We start from the raw sequence: 16,588 nt of genomic DNA, 5'->3' as shown, positions 1-16,588 counted from the left end.
AACAGCGTCGGCCCCTGTATCCCTCCCCGAGGGAGCTGCCTGTGCCAGCACTGACTGTCCCTGTATCCCTCCCCGAGGGAGCTGCCTGTATTAACAGCGTCGTTCCCTGTATCCCTCCCTGAGGGAGCTGCCTGTATTAGCGCCGACTGTCCCTGAGGGAGCTGTCGGTGTCAGCACCGACTGTCCCTGTGGGGGAGTGGTAAATGCTGGTGAAATGTTTGGTGCGGGGCGGTTGCTCAGCAACACTGAAGAGTCGCACTTGAGGGGGATGGTTCTCCCGTCGCTTCACCTGGTGCAGACTGACCCTCCTGCTGTTGCCTTCCTCTCCCCAGGGCCCAGCAGTACAGCTGCAGCGGCAGTGCGTCGGGAGCGGAGAATTCCGGGAAGCCGGAGAACCCAGAATGGGAGAAAGCCCGGCAGGCGCTGGCCAGTATCCACAAGGCCAGTTCGCAGTCCGGGACAGGCAACAACTCCGGACAAGGGGGCACGCAGGTAATCAGCTCAGCTCTCCCCCTGTCCCTGTCAGCTCCAGGGTCACACTCACTCACTCACACACACCGGGCCCCGGACATGGCGGTACACAGGTAATCAGCTCAGCTCTCCCCCTGTCCCTGCCAGCTCCAGGGTCTCACTCACACTCACCGGGCCCCGGACATGGGGGTACACAGGTAATCAGCTCAGCTCTCCCCCCTGTCCCTGCCAGCTCCAGGGTCTCACTCACTCACTCACACTCACCGGGCCCCGGACATGGGGGTACACAGGTAATCAGCTCAGCTCTCGCCCTGTCCCTGTCAGCTCCAGGGTCTCACTCACACTCACCGGACCCGGACATGGGGGTACACAGGTAATCAGCTCAGCTCTCTCCCCTGTCCCTGTCAGCTCCAGGGTCTCACTCACACTCACCGGGCCCCGGACATGGGGGTACACAGGTAATCAGCTCAGCTCTCCCCCTGTCCCTGCCAGCTCCAGGGTCACACTCACTCACTCACACTCACCGGGCCCCGGACATGGGGGTACACAGGTAATCAGCTCAGCTCTCCCCCTGTCCCTGTCAGCTCCAGGGTCACACTCACTCACTCACACTCACCGGGCCCCGGACATGGGGGTACACAGGTAATCAGCTCAGCTCTCCCCCTGTCCCTGTCAGCTCCAGGGTCTCACTCACACTCACCGGGCCCCGGACATGGGGGTACACAGGTAATCAGCTCAGCTCTCCCCCTGTCCCTGTCAGCTCCAGGGTCTCACTCACACTCACCGGGCCCCGGACATGGGGGTACACAGGTAATCAGCTCAGCTCTCCCCCTGTCCCTGTCAGCTCCAGGGTCTCACTCACACTCACCGGGCCCCGGACATGGGGGTACACAGGTAATCAGCTCAGCTCTCCCCCTGTCCCTGTCAGCTCCAGGGTCTCACTCACACTCACCGGGCCCCGGACATGGGGGTACACAGGTAATCAGCTCAGCTCTCCCCCTGTCCCTGTCAGCTCCAGGGTCTCACTCACACTCACCGGGCCCCGGACATGGGGGTACACAGGTAATCAGCTCAGCTCTCCCCCTGTCCCTGTCAGCTCCAGGGTCTCACTCACACTCACCGGGCCCCGGACATGGGGGTACACAGGTAATCAGCTCAGCTCTCCCCCTGTCCCTGTCAGCTCCAGGGTCTCACTCACACTCACCGGGCCCCGGACATGGGGGTACACAGGTAATCAGCTCAGCTCTCCCCCTGTCCCTGTCAGCTCCAGGGTCTCACTCACACTCACCGGGCCCCGGACATGGGGGTACACAGGTAATCAGCTCAGCTCTCCCCCTGTCCCTGTCAGCTCCAGGGTCTCACTCACACTCACCGGGCCCCGGACATGGGGGTACACAGGTAATCAGCTCAGCTCTCCCCCTGTCCCTGTCAGCTCCAGGGTCTCACTCACACTCACCGGGCCCCGGACATGGGGGTACACAGGTAATCAGCTCAGCTCTCCCCCTGTCCCTGTCAGCTCCAGGGTCTCACTCACACTCACCGGGCCCCGGACATGGGGGTACACAGGTAATCAGCTCAGCTCTCCCCCTGTCCCTGTCAGCTCCAGGGTCTCACTCACACTCACCGGGCCCCGGACATGGGGGTACACAGGTAATCAGCTCAGCTCTCCCCCTGTCCCTGTCAGCTCCAGGGTCTCACTCACACTCACCGGGCCCCGGACATGGGGGTACACAGGTAATCAGCTCAGCTCTCCCCCTGTCCCTGTCAGCTCCAGGGTCTCACTCACACTCACCGGGCCCCGGACATGGGGGTACACAGGTAATCAGCTCAGCTCTCCCCCTGTCCCTGTCAGCTCCAGGGTCTCACTCACACTCACCGGGCCCCGGACATGGGGGTACACAGGTAATCAGCTCAGCTCTCCCCCTGTCCCTGTCAGCTCCAGGGTCTCACTCACACTCACCGGGCCCCGGACATGGGGGTACACAGGTAATCAGCTCAGCTCTCCCCCTGTCCCTGTCAGCTCCAGGGTCTCACTCACACTCACCGGGCCCCGGACATGGGGGTACACAGGTAATCAGCTCAGCTCTCCCCCTGTCCCTGTCAGCTCCAGGGTCTCACTCACACTCACCGGGCCCCGGACATGGGGGTACACAGGTAATCAGCTCAGCTCTCCCCCTGTCCCTGTCAGCTCCAGGGTCTCACTCACACTCACCGGGCCCCGGACATGGGGGTACACAGGTAATCAGCTCAGCTCTCCCCCTGTCCCTGTCAGCTCCAGGGTCTCACTCACACTCACCGGGCCCCGGACATGGGGGTACACAGGTAATCAGCTCAGCTCTCCCCCTGTCCCTGTCAGCTCCAGGGTCTCACTCACACTCACCGGGCCCCGGACATGGGGGTACACAGGTAATCAGCTCAGCTCTCCCCCTGTCCCTGTCAGCTCCAGGGTCTCACTCACACTCACCGGGCCCCGGACATGGGGGTACACAGGTAATCAGCTCAGCTCTCCCCCTGTCCCTGTCAGCTCCAGGGTCTCACTCACACTCACCGGGCCCCGGACATGGGGGTACACAGGTAATCAGCTCAGCTCTCCCCCTGTCCCTGTCAGCTCCAGGGTCTCACTCACACTCACCGGGCCCCGGACATGGGGGTACACAGGTAATCAGCTCAGCTCTCCCCCTGTCCCTGTCAGCTCCAGGGTCTCACTCACACTCACCGGGCCCCGGACATGGGGGTACACAGGTAATCAGCTCAGCTCTCCCCCTGTCCCTGTCAGCTCCAGGGTCTCACTCACACTCACCGGGCCCCGGACATGGGGGTACACAGGTAATCAGCTCAGCTCTCCCCCTGTCCCTGTCAGCTCCAGGGTCTCACTCACACTCACCGGGCCCCGGACATGGGGGTACACAGGTAATCAGCTCAGCTCTCCCCCTGTCCCTGTCAGCTCCAGGGTCTCACTCACACTCACCGGGCCCCGGACATGGGGGTACACAGGTAATCAGCTCAGCTCTCCCCCTGTCCCTGTCAGCTCCAGGGTCTCACTCACACTCACCGGGCCCCGGACATGGGGGTACACAGGTAATCAGCTCAGCTCTCCCCCTGTCCCTGTCAGCTCCAGGGTCTCACTCACACTCACCGGGCCCCGGACATGGGGGTACACAGGTAATCAGCTCAGCTCTCCCCCTGTCCCTGTCAGCTCCAGGGTCTCACTCACACTCACCGGGCCCCGGACATGGGGGTACACAGGTAATCAGCTCAGCTCTCCCCCTGTCCCTGTCAGCTCCAGGGTCTCACTCACACTCACCGGGCCCCGGACATGGGGGTACACAGGTAATCAGCTCAGCTCTCCCCCTGTCCCTGTCAGCTCCAGGGTCTCACTCACACTCACCGGGCCCCGGACATGGGGGTACACAGGTAATCAGCTCAGCTCTCCCCCTGTCCCTGTCAGCTCCAGGGTCTCACTCACCCCATAGTGCCCAGGGATGTACAGGTTAGGGTGGGATTGGTCGTGTTGAATTACCCACAGTGTCCAGGGATGTGCAGGTTAGGGTGGGGGATTGGCCATGTTAAATTACCGATAGTGCCCAGGGATGTGCAGGTTAGGGTGGGGATTGGCCATGTTAAATTACCCATAGTGCCCAGGGGTGTGCAGGTTAGGGTTGGATTGGTCGTGTTGAATTACCCATAGTGCCCAGGGGTGTGCCGTTTGGGTGCATTAGTCAGGATTAAATGCAGAGTAATAGGGGAGGGGGACTGGGTCTCAGTGAGTTACCCTTTGGAGGATGGGTGTGGGCCTTTTGGGCTGAAGGGAAGTTGGGAATTTCTTGGAAGTTTGCGTCGCAGGTAGGGAAGGTGTTGAGTGAGCTTGTCTTCATTGCTCAGTCCTTTGATTACAGGAGTTGGGAAGTCCTGTTGAGGTTGTACAGACCATTGGTGAGGCCTCTTCTAGAGTACTGCGTCCTGTTTTGGCCAACCATTAACAGGAAGGATAGTATTAAAGCTGGACAGGGTTCAGAAGAGATTTTGCAGGATGTTGCTGGGACTGGACGGTTTGATTTATTGAGAAAGTCTGGGACTTCTTTCCTTAGAGCGTCGTAGGAGGTTGAGAGGAGACGTTGATAATATAACGGGGGGGTGGGGGGTGTGTATAGACAGAGACGGTAACAAGTGTGTTTTCCTGAGGATGGGATATCTCCAGGCCAGGAGGCATGTTTATAAGGTGGGAGGAGAGGAATAGGCGGAAGGACGTGGGGGTGAATTGTTGTCCGCAGAGTGTGGTTTGGGTGTGGAATGAACTTCCTGAGGAGGTGATCGATGTGAATACAGTTACAACATTTAAAAGACATTCAGATCGGTCCCTGAATAGGCAGGTGTTGGAGGGTGAGGGACCAGGAGCCGGCAGGTGGGACGAGTTTAGTTCGGGGAACTATGTTCGGCACGGGCTAGTTGGGCCGAGGGGTTCTGTTTCTGCGGTGTCTGACTCTTGTGCATCGTCGGTTCGGCCATACGGTGAGAGTGGGTGCAGTTCTGGGATCCGCGTTGTGGGAGGGACGTGCTCGCCCTGGGGCCGGGTGCAGAGGGAGATTTACCAGGATGTTGTGTTGGGGGCCGGAGAGAGATTGGACAGACTGTGGTTGTTTCCCTGAGGGCGGAGGAGATTGTGAGAGTGAGGGGACATAATGGATGCAATGATGAGGGGGGGGGTAGACAGGAAGAAACGTTTCCCCCCCCCCTTGAAGGAGGGATCAATGACCTGGGGGAGGGGCATAGATTGAAGGTAAGGGGCAGGAGGTTCAGAGGGGGTGTGAGGGAAAACATTTTCACCCAGAGGGTGGTGGGCAATCTGGAACTCACTGCCTGGAAGGGTGGGAGAGGCAAAAATCCTAATCACATCGAAGGAGGATTGAGATGTGCACTTGCGATGCCAAGGCCAGTGATCACCTTGATGGCACTGTCGGCCCCCAGTAGTCCATCAGGAAATTGAGGAGCCGATATGTTGGGAGCTGGCGGATATCTGTCCGAACAATGGGGTTGGAACGCTGGGGGGAGTTCAACATTCCCAACTTCGCGTGGGCTGGCCGCAGCATTCAGGGCTTGGTGGGAGAGGACGTGTTCTGATTGGATGTGTGTGTGTGGGGATGTCCCCACCGAGAGGAGGAGCAAAATCTGACCGTCTCGGAGGCCTGGCCTGTTGGGAGGCCTTTGTAAATGAGAGGGCGTGCGTTCAGGGGCTGTCTGTTCCTGTCAGTGTGAAGGGTTCGCCTGGTCGGTGTCGGGAACGCTGGGTGAGGAGAGGATTTGAGGCTGTGCTCACAAACGAGCAGGATAGATGGTTCGGATAAAGCAAATCCCTGGAGAGGGGAAGGGTGGAGGGAATACACTGAAAAGGGAAATCAGGAGAGCAGAAAGGGGAACACGAGATGGCCCCGTTTGCCAAAGCGGAGGTGATCAGTCAGCCGAGGAGTGGCGGGTGGAGTTGAGTTCAGATCACGGCGCGTTGTTGCATTTCGCCGAGACAGACCCGAGCGTCACAGGTCGGTGGGTGGCGTTTGGCCCACTCACCCCGCGTCGGGCAGAGTCCAGGAGCTGGGCCGGCCTGTTCTGGCTGTCGGTCAGGCCGCTTTTGGAGGACTGCGTTCAGTTCTGGTCACCCTGCCAGAGGAAGGATTAGCACCAAATTGGAGAGGGGCGCGGCAAAGACCTCCCGCGTGCGGCTGCGTCTGGAGGGTCAGAGTAATCGGGTGAAACTGGAAAGGCTGGGGCTCTCTTCCCTAGAGCCATCGGTGGGGAGGGGGTTGACCTTATAGAGAGGTTTGATAAAATCATACAGGGTGGGGTGAATAGCTGAGGGTCGGGGAGCCCAAAACCGAAGGGGAGAAGGTCCTGAGGGGCACCATTCTCCCCCAGAGGGTGGCTTGTGTGAGCTGGTAGAGGAGCTGGCAGAGGCTGGCACATTGAAAAGGCATCTGGATGAGGGACAGGGTTAGGAAGGGCTTTTGAGGGATGTGGGGCGACATGGGACTCGGTCAGCGTGGCCGAGACAGGTCGAAGGGTCTGTTTCCCTGTCGTTGGTGATTGGGAGACAGGATAAGAGACGGTCAGGTGATGGTTGCTGACCAGCACGGCCTGGAAGGGTGGAAGGGTCTAGCAGGCTCCTAATGCCCTTGTGTTTGTGATTTGCCCACAGAGTGCCCAGTACCTGGCGCAGCAGACAGACCCGACTGCAATGCAGCAGTATTATCAGCAGTGGTACCAGCAGTACAGTTATAATTACTCTTACCCCTACTACAGCCCCTACCAGATGGTGAGTACCAGTCTATCCGGGTCACCGGTTCCTCCAGCAGTGGGGTGGCCAGCGGAAATGGGGCGACACACTGGGTCACTGAGAGAAAAAATGAGGTGGAAGGTAAACTGGCCAATAATATAAAGGAGGATAGTAAAAGTTTTTTTTTAGGTATGTGAAAGGCAGATTGTGTTAATGAGGGCACAATGTCCTTGCAGCAGCATTGCAATGATAGCTGCCAATGCAGCATGAAGTACAGCATTGAAGTGTAGGAGAATCTCATAAATGATCAAAGAATGTGCCGTGAGGATCGTTAGAGGCAGGCATATCAGATGCCAATGTCTGTGGATGTTTGGCGGGAGTGGCCTGTGCCCGGGTAATGTGCCCTGATGCCCAACATGAAGGTTGTTTGGAGCAAGTGGCAAATTGAGGCCACATGGAACCACTCAGGTTTCCATGTTGAGCTTTCCTGATGCCTAGTATATGTATCAAGTTTGGTAAGATTGCAACCCGTGACAAGTAGAGCTATTAACAAGATGTTTAACAAGCAACAATATTGTCAATTGGAAATTCATTGCTGTCTATTCTGTATCTCGCCATGCCACTTGTAAAAATATGTGCAAGAAGCAGCCATTTTGATGTTGAAATGAGTCTTGCTGAATATCTTGCCTTAGCTCATGTCACTCACAGCCTTGTAAGATTCCACCAACTGGGTCATTGATGTGTTCTTGAGTGTTCACTTAGGAGGGCAGTTGGACATTGATGTGTTTTCACCCACATAATCATTTCTGTTTTTGAACTTGCACATCAAGGATCCTTCCAGGTGATATGTTCAAGTAATGTGTATCTTCAATAAGCGGGTTGACCTCAATTATGAAATTGAGTTCCTATTTGCAAGCTGCAAAGTAACAAGAGTGTCTTTGCTTTTAAGAGTATCTAATCAGCGTCTGAACTATAGCTGCCTTCAACCAGTGTATTCCTCCATCCCTTTGGAGATACAGCTCAGGAATGCATACTTCCACTGAGTTGTTTCAGGCAACTGGCGGCAAAGACAGTGGCTGCAAGATACATAGATGTACTGAATGTATGTAGCAAGCTATATGTTACCAGAGGAACCATCACACAATATGTTCAGGCACAATATTGGCTCATGACCTTAGCCATCATGCTCAAAGAAGAACTAGGCCATTACGAGGTCAATTCCTGGAATGGTGGGATTACCTTACACTGAAAGACTGAAGCGACTGGGCTTGTATACCCTTGAGTTTTGAAGACCGAGAGGGGATCTGATGGAGACATATAAGATTGTTAAAGGATTGGACATTCTGGAGGCAGGAAACATGTTTCCGCTGATGGGCGAGTGCTGAACCAGAGGACACAGCTTAAAAATATGGGGTAGACCATTTAGGACAGAGCTCAGGAGGAACTTCTTCACCCAGAGAGTGGTGGCTGTGTGGAATGCTCTGCCCCAGAGGGCAGTGGAGGCCCAGTCTCTGGATTCATTTAAGAAAGAGTTGGATAGAGCTCTCAAGGATAGTGGAATCAAGGGTTATGGAAATAAGGCAGGAACAGGATACTGATTAAGGATGATCAGCCATGATCATAATGAATGGCAGTGCAGGCTCGAAGGGCAGAATGGCCGACTCCTGCACCTATTGTCTCTTGTCATCCGTGCGGTGCAGTCCCTTGGAAAGCGGCCGGTGTCTGTGCACGCGTGCGCACTGGCAGCATCCTTGTCAGTGTCCATCCCTCACTCCTCAGTCCTTTCTCTCTCAGCTTCTGACACTGTCAGAATGTCTCTCTCATTCTCTCTTGCGTGCTCTCGCTCAACTTCCCACACTATCAGAATTTCTGTCTCGTGCGCGCTCTCTCTTCCTTCCTCCCGTGCGCACTCTCGGCCTGCCTCCCTCCCGCGCGCCCGCTCTTTCTTTTTTTCTCTCTCTCTCTCTACTCCCCACAATGTCAGAGTGTGTCCCTCCTTCACTCCTTTCTGTCGCTGCTGCGCTGTGTTGCTCCCCTGCAGCTCCCTCTTCCCAGTCGCCTGCCTCCCTCCCGCGCGCCCGCTCTTTCTTTTTTTCTCTCTCTCTCTCTACTCCCCACAATGTCAGAGTGTGTCCCTCCTTTGTGTCTCTGCTGCCCTGTGTTGCTCCCCTGCAGCTCCCTCTTCCCAGTCTCCCCTTCACCCCCAACCCCCCCTCCGTTTGAGGCAGTGTTGTGGAACTGGTAGTGGTGTCACTGAGTATCATGCACGGAATGGCCAGCCTCGCCGTGTTTGCCCGGTGTTGAGTGCCGCGCGGCCTGGTCTGCGGGCCCATGTTTCACCCCTTCTCCTGTGTTGTTACAGAACATGTATTCGGGTTACCAGGGCCAGTATAACGTGGGGGCCTCCTACCCAGCAGCACAGCAGGGCCAGCAAGCTGCACAGCACAGCAATAACCGCACACAGGTATGTGTCCTTCACCCGTACCCGCTTCTGTATCTAATTCGCGCAGACTCAGGCTCGCATTTGCTGTCACACTCTGAGACGCTCGCTCACTCACTTTCTCGCACACGCTGCCGCTGTCACACGCAATTCTCTTGGGATAATCGAGAGTCTCGTGGGGGGAAGGGTGGGGGGGCAAAGGAAGGGGCAGGAGGTTGAGAGTGGGATGTGAGGGGAAACCGTTTTCGCCCAGAGGCTGTGGGACCCTCTGCCTCGTGTGAGGGTGGGAGAGACACGAACAGCCTCAGCCCGTCGTCGAAGGATTTTAGGGGGCCCCTTGCGACGTGGCGGGGGAGAGATGGGTCTGCAGAGCGGAGCTGGCTGGTTCTGGGTCGATCTCTCTGACTCTGCCGTCAGCTGGTTCCTGGGGAGAGGTGGGGGTGTGGGGCACAGCGGCTAAACGGTGACGATGCTGACGTGGATCTGTCTGTGCTGCCCGTGCCCCACCCCCCTGCAGCCTCCTGTTCCCGGTCTGGAGGATAGCCTGGCCTACCCGGGCTCGCAGCAGGTCCAGGGAGCATCCCCTCAGCAACAGCAACAACAGCAGAGCCAGCAGCAGCAGCAGAAACACAACGCAGCAGGAGGTGCAGCGAGCAACCACTCGCAGCAACAGCAGCAGCAACAACAGGCTCCATACCCCGACTCAGGGGGCAAAGGCAAGAAAGGGCAGCAGCTGTGGCAACGTATGAAACGTAAGGAGATCACAGACACACTGACGGTGGGGTCTCCCAGGGTGGGGGGTGTGTGTGTGTGTGTGTGTGTGTGTGTGTCTCTGATCGAGGGTTTGGGGAAGGCACAGGGGCTGCTGTTTACAGCGCTCTAACAGTCTGCTCATCCTGGGCTCGGTGTGACGGGGCGTCTCTCGGTCTGTGTGTGTGTGTGTCCGTCCGTCCGTCCTGTCGGGGGTTTGTGGGTGTGAGGTTTGGGGAAGGCACAGGGGCTGCTGTTTACAGCGCTCTAACAGTCTGCTCATTCTGTGCTCGGTGTGACGGGGCGTCACTCGGTCTGTGTGTGTGTGTCCGTCCGTCCGTCCTGTCGGGGGTTTGTGGGTGTGAGGTTTGGGGAAGGCACAGGGGCTGCTGTTTACAGCGCCCTAACAGTCTGCTCATCCTGGGCTCGGTGTGACGGGGCGGGGATGGGTTACCGGGTGCCCTGACAGGGATGGGTTACCGGGTGCCCTGACAGGGATGGGTTACCGGGTGCCCTGACAGGGATGGGTTACCGGGTGCCCTGACAGGGATGGGTTACCGGGTGCCCTGACAGGGATGGGTTACCGGGTGCCCTGACAGGGATGGGTTACCGGGTGCCCTGACAGGGATGGGTTACCGGGTGCCCTGACAGGGATGGGTTACCGGGTGCCCTGACAGGGATGGGTTACCGGGTGCCCTGACAGGGATGGGTTACCGGGTGCCCTGACAGGGATGGGTTACCGGGTGCCCTGACAGGGATGGGTTACCGGGTGCCCTGACAGGGATGGGTTACCGGGTGCCCTGACAGGGATGGGTTACCGGGTGCCCTGACAGGGATGGGTTACCGGGTGCCCTGACAGGGATGGGTTACCGGGTGCCCTGACAGGGATGGGTTACCGGGTGCCCTGACAGGGATGGGTTACCGGGTGCCCTGACAGGGATGGGTTACCGGGTGCCCTGACAGGGATGGGTTACCGGGTGCCCTGACAGGGATGGGTTACCGGGTGCCCTGACAGGGATGGGTTACCGGGTGCCCTGACAGGGATGGGTTACCGGGTGCCCTGACAGGGATGGGTTACCGGGTGCCCTGACAGGGATGGGTTACCGGGTGCCCTGACAGGGATGGGTTACCGGGTGCCCTGACAGGGATGGGTTACCGGGTGCCCTGACAGGGATGGGTTACCGGGTGCCCTGACAGGGATGGGTTACCGGGTGCCCTGACAGGGATGGGTTACCGGGTGCCCTGACAGGGATGGGTTACCGGGTGCCCTGACAGGGATGGGTTACCGGGTGCCCTGACAGGGATGGGTTACCGGGTGCCCTGACAGGGATGGGTTACCGGGTGCCCTGACAGGGATGGGTTACCGGGTGCCCTGACAGGGATGGGTTACCGGGTGCCCTGACAGGGATGGGTTACCGGGTGCCCTGACAGGGATGGGTTACCGGGTGCCCTGACAGGGATGGGTTACCGGGTGCCCTGACAGGGATGGGTTACCGGGTGCCCTGACAGGGATGGGTTACCGGGTGCCCTGACAGGGATGGGTTACCGGGTGCCCTGACAGGGATGGGTTACCGGGTGCCCTGACAGGGATGGGTTACCGGGTGCCCTGACAGGGATGGGTTACCGGGTGCCCTGACAGGGATGGGTTACCGGGTGCCCTGACAGGGATGGGTTACCGGGTGCCCTGACAGGGATGGGTTACCGGGTGCCCTGACAGGGATGGGTTACCGGGTGCCCTGACAGGGATGGGTTACCGGGTGCCCTGACAGGGATGGGTTACCGGGTGCCCTGACAGGGATGGGTTACCGGGTGCCCTGACAGGGATGGGTTACCGGGTGCCCTGACAGGGATGGGTTACCGGGTGCCCTGACAGGGATGGGTTACCGGGTGCCCTGACAGGGATGGGTTACCGGGTGCCCTGACAGGGATGGGTTACCGGGTGCCCTGACAGGGATGGGTTACCGGGTGCCCTGACAGGGATGGGTTACCGGGTGCCCTGACAGGGATGGGTTACCGGGTGCCCTGACAGGGATGGGTTACCGGGTGCCCTGACAGGGATGGGTTACCGGGTGCCCTGACAGGGATGGGTTACCGGGTGCCCTGACAGGGATGGGTTACCGGGTGCCCTGACAGGGATGGGTTACCGGGTGCCCTGACAGGGATGGGTTACCGGGTGCCCTGACAGGGATGGGTTACCGGGTGCCCTGACAGGGATGGGTTACCGGGTGCCCTGACAGGGATGGGTTACCGGGTGCCCTGACAGGGATGGGTTACCGGGTGCCCTGACAGGGATGGGTTACCGGGTGCCCTGACAGGGATGGGTTACCGGGTGCCCTGACAGGGATGGGTTACCGGGTGCCCTGACAGGGATGGGTTACCGGGTGCCCTGACAGGGATGGGTTACCGGGTGCCCTGACAGGGATGGGTTACCGGGTGCCCTGACAGGGATGGGTTACCGGGTGCCCTGACAGGGATGGGTTACCGGGTGCCCTGACAGGGATGGGTTACCGGGTGCCCTGACAGGGATGGGTTACCGGGTGCCCTGACAGGGATGGGTTACCGGGTGCCCTGACAGGGATGGGTTACCGGGTGCCCTGACAGGGATGGGTTACCGGGTGCCCTGACAGGGATGGGTTACCGGGTGCCCTGACAGGGATGGGTTACCGGGTGCCCTGACAGGGATGGGTTACCGGGTGCCCTGACAGGGATGGGTTACCGGGTGCCCTGACAGGGATGGGTTACCGGGTGCCCTGACAGGGATGGGTTACCGGGTGCCCTGACAGGGATGGGTTACCGGGTGCCCTGACAGGGATGGGTTACCGGGTGCCCTGACAGGGATGGGTTACCGGGTGCCCTGACAGGGATGGGTTACCGGGTGCCCTGACAGGGATGGGTTACCGGGTGCCCTGACAGGGATGGGTTACCGGGTGCCCTGACAGGGATGGGTTACCGGGTGCCCTGACAGGGATGGGTTACCGGGTGCCCTGACAGGGATGGGTTACCGGGTGCCCTGACAGGGATGGGTTACCGGGTGCCCTGACAGGGATGGGTTACCGGGTGCCCTGACAGGGATGGGTTACCGGGTGCCCTGACAGGGATGGGTTACCGGGTGCCCTGACAGGGATGGGTTACCGGGTGCCCTGACAGGGATGGGTTACCGGGTGCCCTGACAGGGATGGGTTACCGGGTGCCCTGACAGGGATGGGTTACCGGGTGCCCTGACAGGGATGGGTTACCGGGTGCCCTGACAGGGATGGGTTACCGGGTGCCCTGACAGGGATGGGTTACCGGGTGCCCTGACAGGGATGGGTTACCGGGTGCCCTGACAGGGATGGGTTACCGGGTGCCCTGACAGGGATGGGTTACCGGGTGCCCTGACAGGGATGGGTTACCGGGTGCCCTGACAGGGATGGGTTACCGGGTGCCCTGACAGGGATGGGTTACCGGGTGCCCTGACAGGGATGGGTTACCGGGTGCCCTGACAGGGATGGGTTACCGGGTGCCCTGACAGGGATGGGTTACCGGGTGCCCTGACAGGGATGGGTTACCGGGTGCCCTGACAGGGATGGGTTACCGGGTGCCCTGACAGGGATGGGTTACCGGGTGCCCTGACAGGGATGGGTTACCGGGTGCCCTGACAGGGATGGGTTACCGGGTGCCCTGACAGGGATGGGTTACCGGGTGCCCTGACAGGGATGGGTTACCGGGTGCCCTGACAGGGATGGGTTACCGGGTGCCCTGACAGGGATGGGTTACCGGGTGCCCTGACAGGGATGGGTTACCGGGTGCCCTGACAGGGATGGGTTACCGGGTGCCCTGACAGGGATGGGTTACCGGGTGCCCTGACAGGGATGGGTTACCGGGTGCCCTGACAGGGATGGGTTACCGGGTGCCCTGACAGGGATGGGTTACCGGGTGCCCTGACAGGGATGGGTTACCGGGTGCCCTGACAGGGATGGGTTACCGGGTGCCCTGACAGGGATGGGTTACCGGGTGCCCTGACAGGGATGGGTTACCGGGTGCCCTGACAGGGATGGGTTACCGGGTGCCCTGACAGGGATGGGTTACCGGGTGCCCTGACAGGGATGGGTTACCGGGTGCCCTGACAGGGATGGGTTACCGGGTGCCCTGACAGGGTGGGTTACCGGACCACCCTGACACGGATGGGTTACCGGGTGCCCTGACAGGGATGGGTGACCGGGTGCCCTGACAGGGATGGATGACCGGGTGCCCTGACAGGGATGGGTTACCGGGTGCCCTGACAGGGATGGGTTACCGGGCCGCCCTGACAGGGATGGGTTACCGGGCTGCCCTGACAGGGTTGGGTGACCGGGCCGCCCTGACAGGGTTGGGTGACCGGGTGCCCTGACAGGGATGGGTGACCGGGTGCCCTGACAGGGATGGGTGACCGGGTGCCCTGACAGGGATGGGTGACCGGGTGCCCTGACAGGGATGGGTGACCGGGTGCTCTGACAGGGATGGGTTACCGGGTGCCCTGACGGATGGGTGACCGGGTGCCCTGAAAGGGATGGGTTACTGGGCCGCCCTGACAGGGATGGGTTACCGGGCCGCCCTGACAGGGATGGTTTACCGCGTGCCCTGACAGGGATGGGTTACCGGGCCGCCCTGACAGGGATGGGTTACCGGGTGCCCTGACAGGGATGGGTTACCGTGCCACCCTGACAGGGATGGGTTACCGGGCCGCCCTGACAGGGATGGGTTACCGGGCCGCCCTGACAGGGATGAGTTACCGGGTGCCCTGACAGGGATGAGTTACCGGGTGCCCTGACAGGGATGGTTTACCGGGTGCCCTGACAGGGATGGGTTACCGGGTGCCCTGACAGAGATGGGTTACCAGGTGCCCTGGCAGGGTTGAGTTACCGGGTGCCCTGACAGGGATGGGTTACCGGGCAACCCTGACAGGGATGGGTTACCGGGCCGCCCTGACAGGGATGGGTGACCGGGTGCCCTGACAGGGATGGGTGACCGAGTTCCCTGACAGGGATGGGTTACCGGGTGCCCTGGCAGGGATGAGTTACCGGGTGCCCTGACAGGGATGGGTTACCGGGTGCCCTGACAGGGATGGGTTACCGGGTGCCCTGACAGGGATGGGTGACCGGGTGCCCTGACAGGGATGGGTTACCGGGAGCTCTGACAGGGATGGGTGACCGGGTGCCCTGACAGGGGTGGGTGACCGGGCCGCCCTGACAGGGATGGGTTACCGGGAGCTCTGACAGGGATGGGTGACCGGGTGCCCTGACAGGGGTGGGTGACCGGGAGCTCTGACAGGGATGGGTGACCGGGAGCTCTGACAGGGATGGGTTACCGGGCCGCCCTGACAGGGATGGGTTACCGAGCCGCCCTGACAGGGATGGGTGACCGGGTGCCCTGACAGGGATGGGTTACCAGGTGCCCTGACAGGGATGGGTTACCGGGAGCTCTGACAGGGATGGGTTACCGGGTGCCCTGACAGGGATGGGTTACCGGGCGCCCTGACAGGGATGGGTTACCGGGTGCCCTGACAGGGATGGGTTACAGGGTGCCCTGACAGGGATGGGTGACCGGGTGCCCTGACAGGGATGGGTTACCGGGTGCCCTGACAGGGATGGGTTACCGGGTGCCCTGACAGGGGTGGGTGACCGAGCTGCTGTGACCCCCTGATTGTGTTTGGTTACAGTGGCTCCCCGTCCAAGCCGGATGACTGGCCCCAGGCGATGAAGGAGTACGTCCAGAGGTGCTTCACCGCGTGTGAGACCGAGCTGGATAAGGACCGCACTGAGAAACTGCTGAAAGATGTCCTGCAGGCCCGTCTGCAAGACGGGACTGCCTACACCATTGACTGGAGCAGCGAGCCCCTGCCAGAGTACGTCCCCACCGTATCCCTCACTCCCTCCCTCCGTCTGTCTGTCTGCAACGGGGTGGGGAGGGGCCGGCTCCTCTTCCTGTCCCTTACGCTAAGGGAGAGGGGCTAAATGACCTCTGGTTCCTGTGTAACGGGCTGGAGGAGAGTGGGGGGCTGAATGGCCTCCTGTCGCTGTGTCGGCGGGAGGAGGAGGGGCTGAATGGCCTCCTGTTGCTGTGTCCTGGCTGGGTGACGGTGTTGGATGTTTGAGTTGGGTGTCGGTATTGTGACTCTGTACCTGTCTCTCCCCATCCCTCCCAGCCTCAGTAAGGAGGTCCCGAAGGGCAGTCCCCTGAAGAAGAACCGTTGGGGTTTGCCGAGTAGCCAGTCTCACCGCGGAGGCCTGACATCGAGCCCGTCCCAGCGGGGATCCCTATCGTCCTCGGCCAGTCACCGCAGTGTCGCAGCCACGTCCCAGCGAACCCGGGGCGGTGGGCAGCCTTCCCGTTTCGGATATCGTAACGTCTTCACCCGGGAACAGTCCAGCTCCTCGTCCAGTGCGGGCTCTCACTCCCGGTCAGCAAGTCGTTCCAGGTCATCATCTCGCTCACCACACCGACGGCACCATCGTAGGTATGGCCCGGGCCGTGGGGCAGGACGCTCCCTGCACATCCACGAACAAGCCCGACAGATCCGCACACGCTCCGTGCCCATCCGCCTACGCTCCCTGCACATCTGCCTTCCCTCCCTGCCCATCCGCCTACGCTCCCTGCCCATCCGCGTTCCCTCCCTGCCCATCCGCGTTCCCTCCCTGCCCATC

The 16,588-nt window shown here is 60.4% G+C and overlaps 1 protein-coding gene across 1 annotated transcript; it reads left to right on the top strand.

The window, feature by feature from the left end:
* Positions 1–214: 214 nt before the first annotated feature.
* leng8 (leukocyte receptor cluster (LRC) member 8) lies at positions 215–16,585 on the top strand (the record flags this gene model as incomplete). Its single annotated transcript, XM_043685462.1, has 7 exons — positions 215–231; positions 333–492; positions 6,659–6,775; positions 9,099–9,200; positions 9,694–9,959; positions 15,604–15,789; positions 16,090–16,585. Coding segments are annotated over exons 1-7 (1,344 nt in total), but the record flags the coding sequence as incomplete, so codon positions are not given.
* Between the last annotated feature and the right edge of the window lie 3 nt (positions 16,586–16,588).

The sequence above is a fragment of the Chiloscyllium plagiosum genome, unplaced genomic scaffold, assembly GCF_004010195.1.
Source record: "Chiloscyllium plagiosum isolate BGI_BamShark_2017 unplaced genomic scaffold, ASM401019v2 scaf_10862, whole genome shotgun sequence".
Lineage (NCBI taxonomy): Eukaryota > Metazoa > Chordata > Chondrichthyes > Orectolobiformes > Hemiscylliidae > Chiloscyllium > Chiloscyllium plagiosum.
The sequence above is the reverse complement of the archived record's forward strand: the minus strand, read 5'-3'. Positions and strand labels throughout refer to the sequence as shown.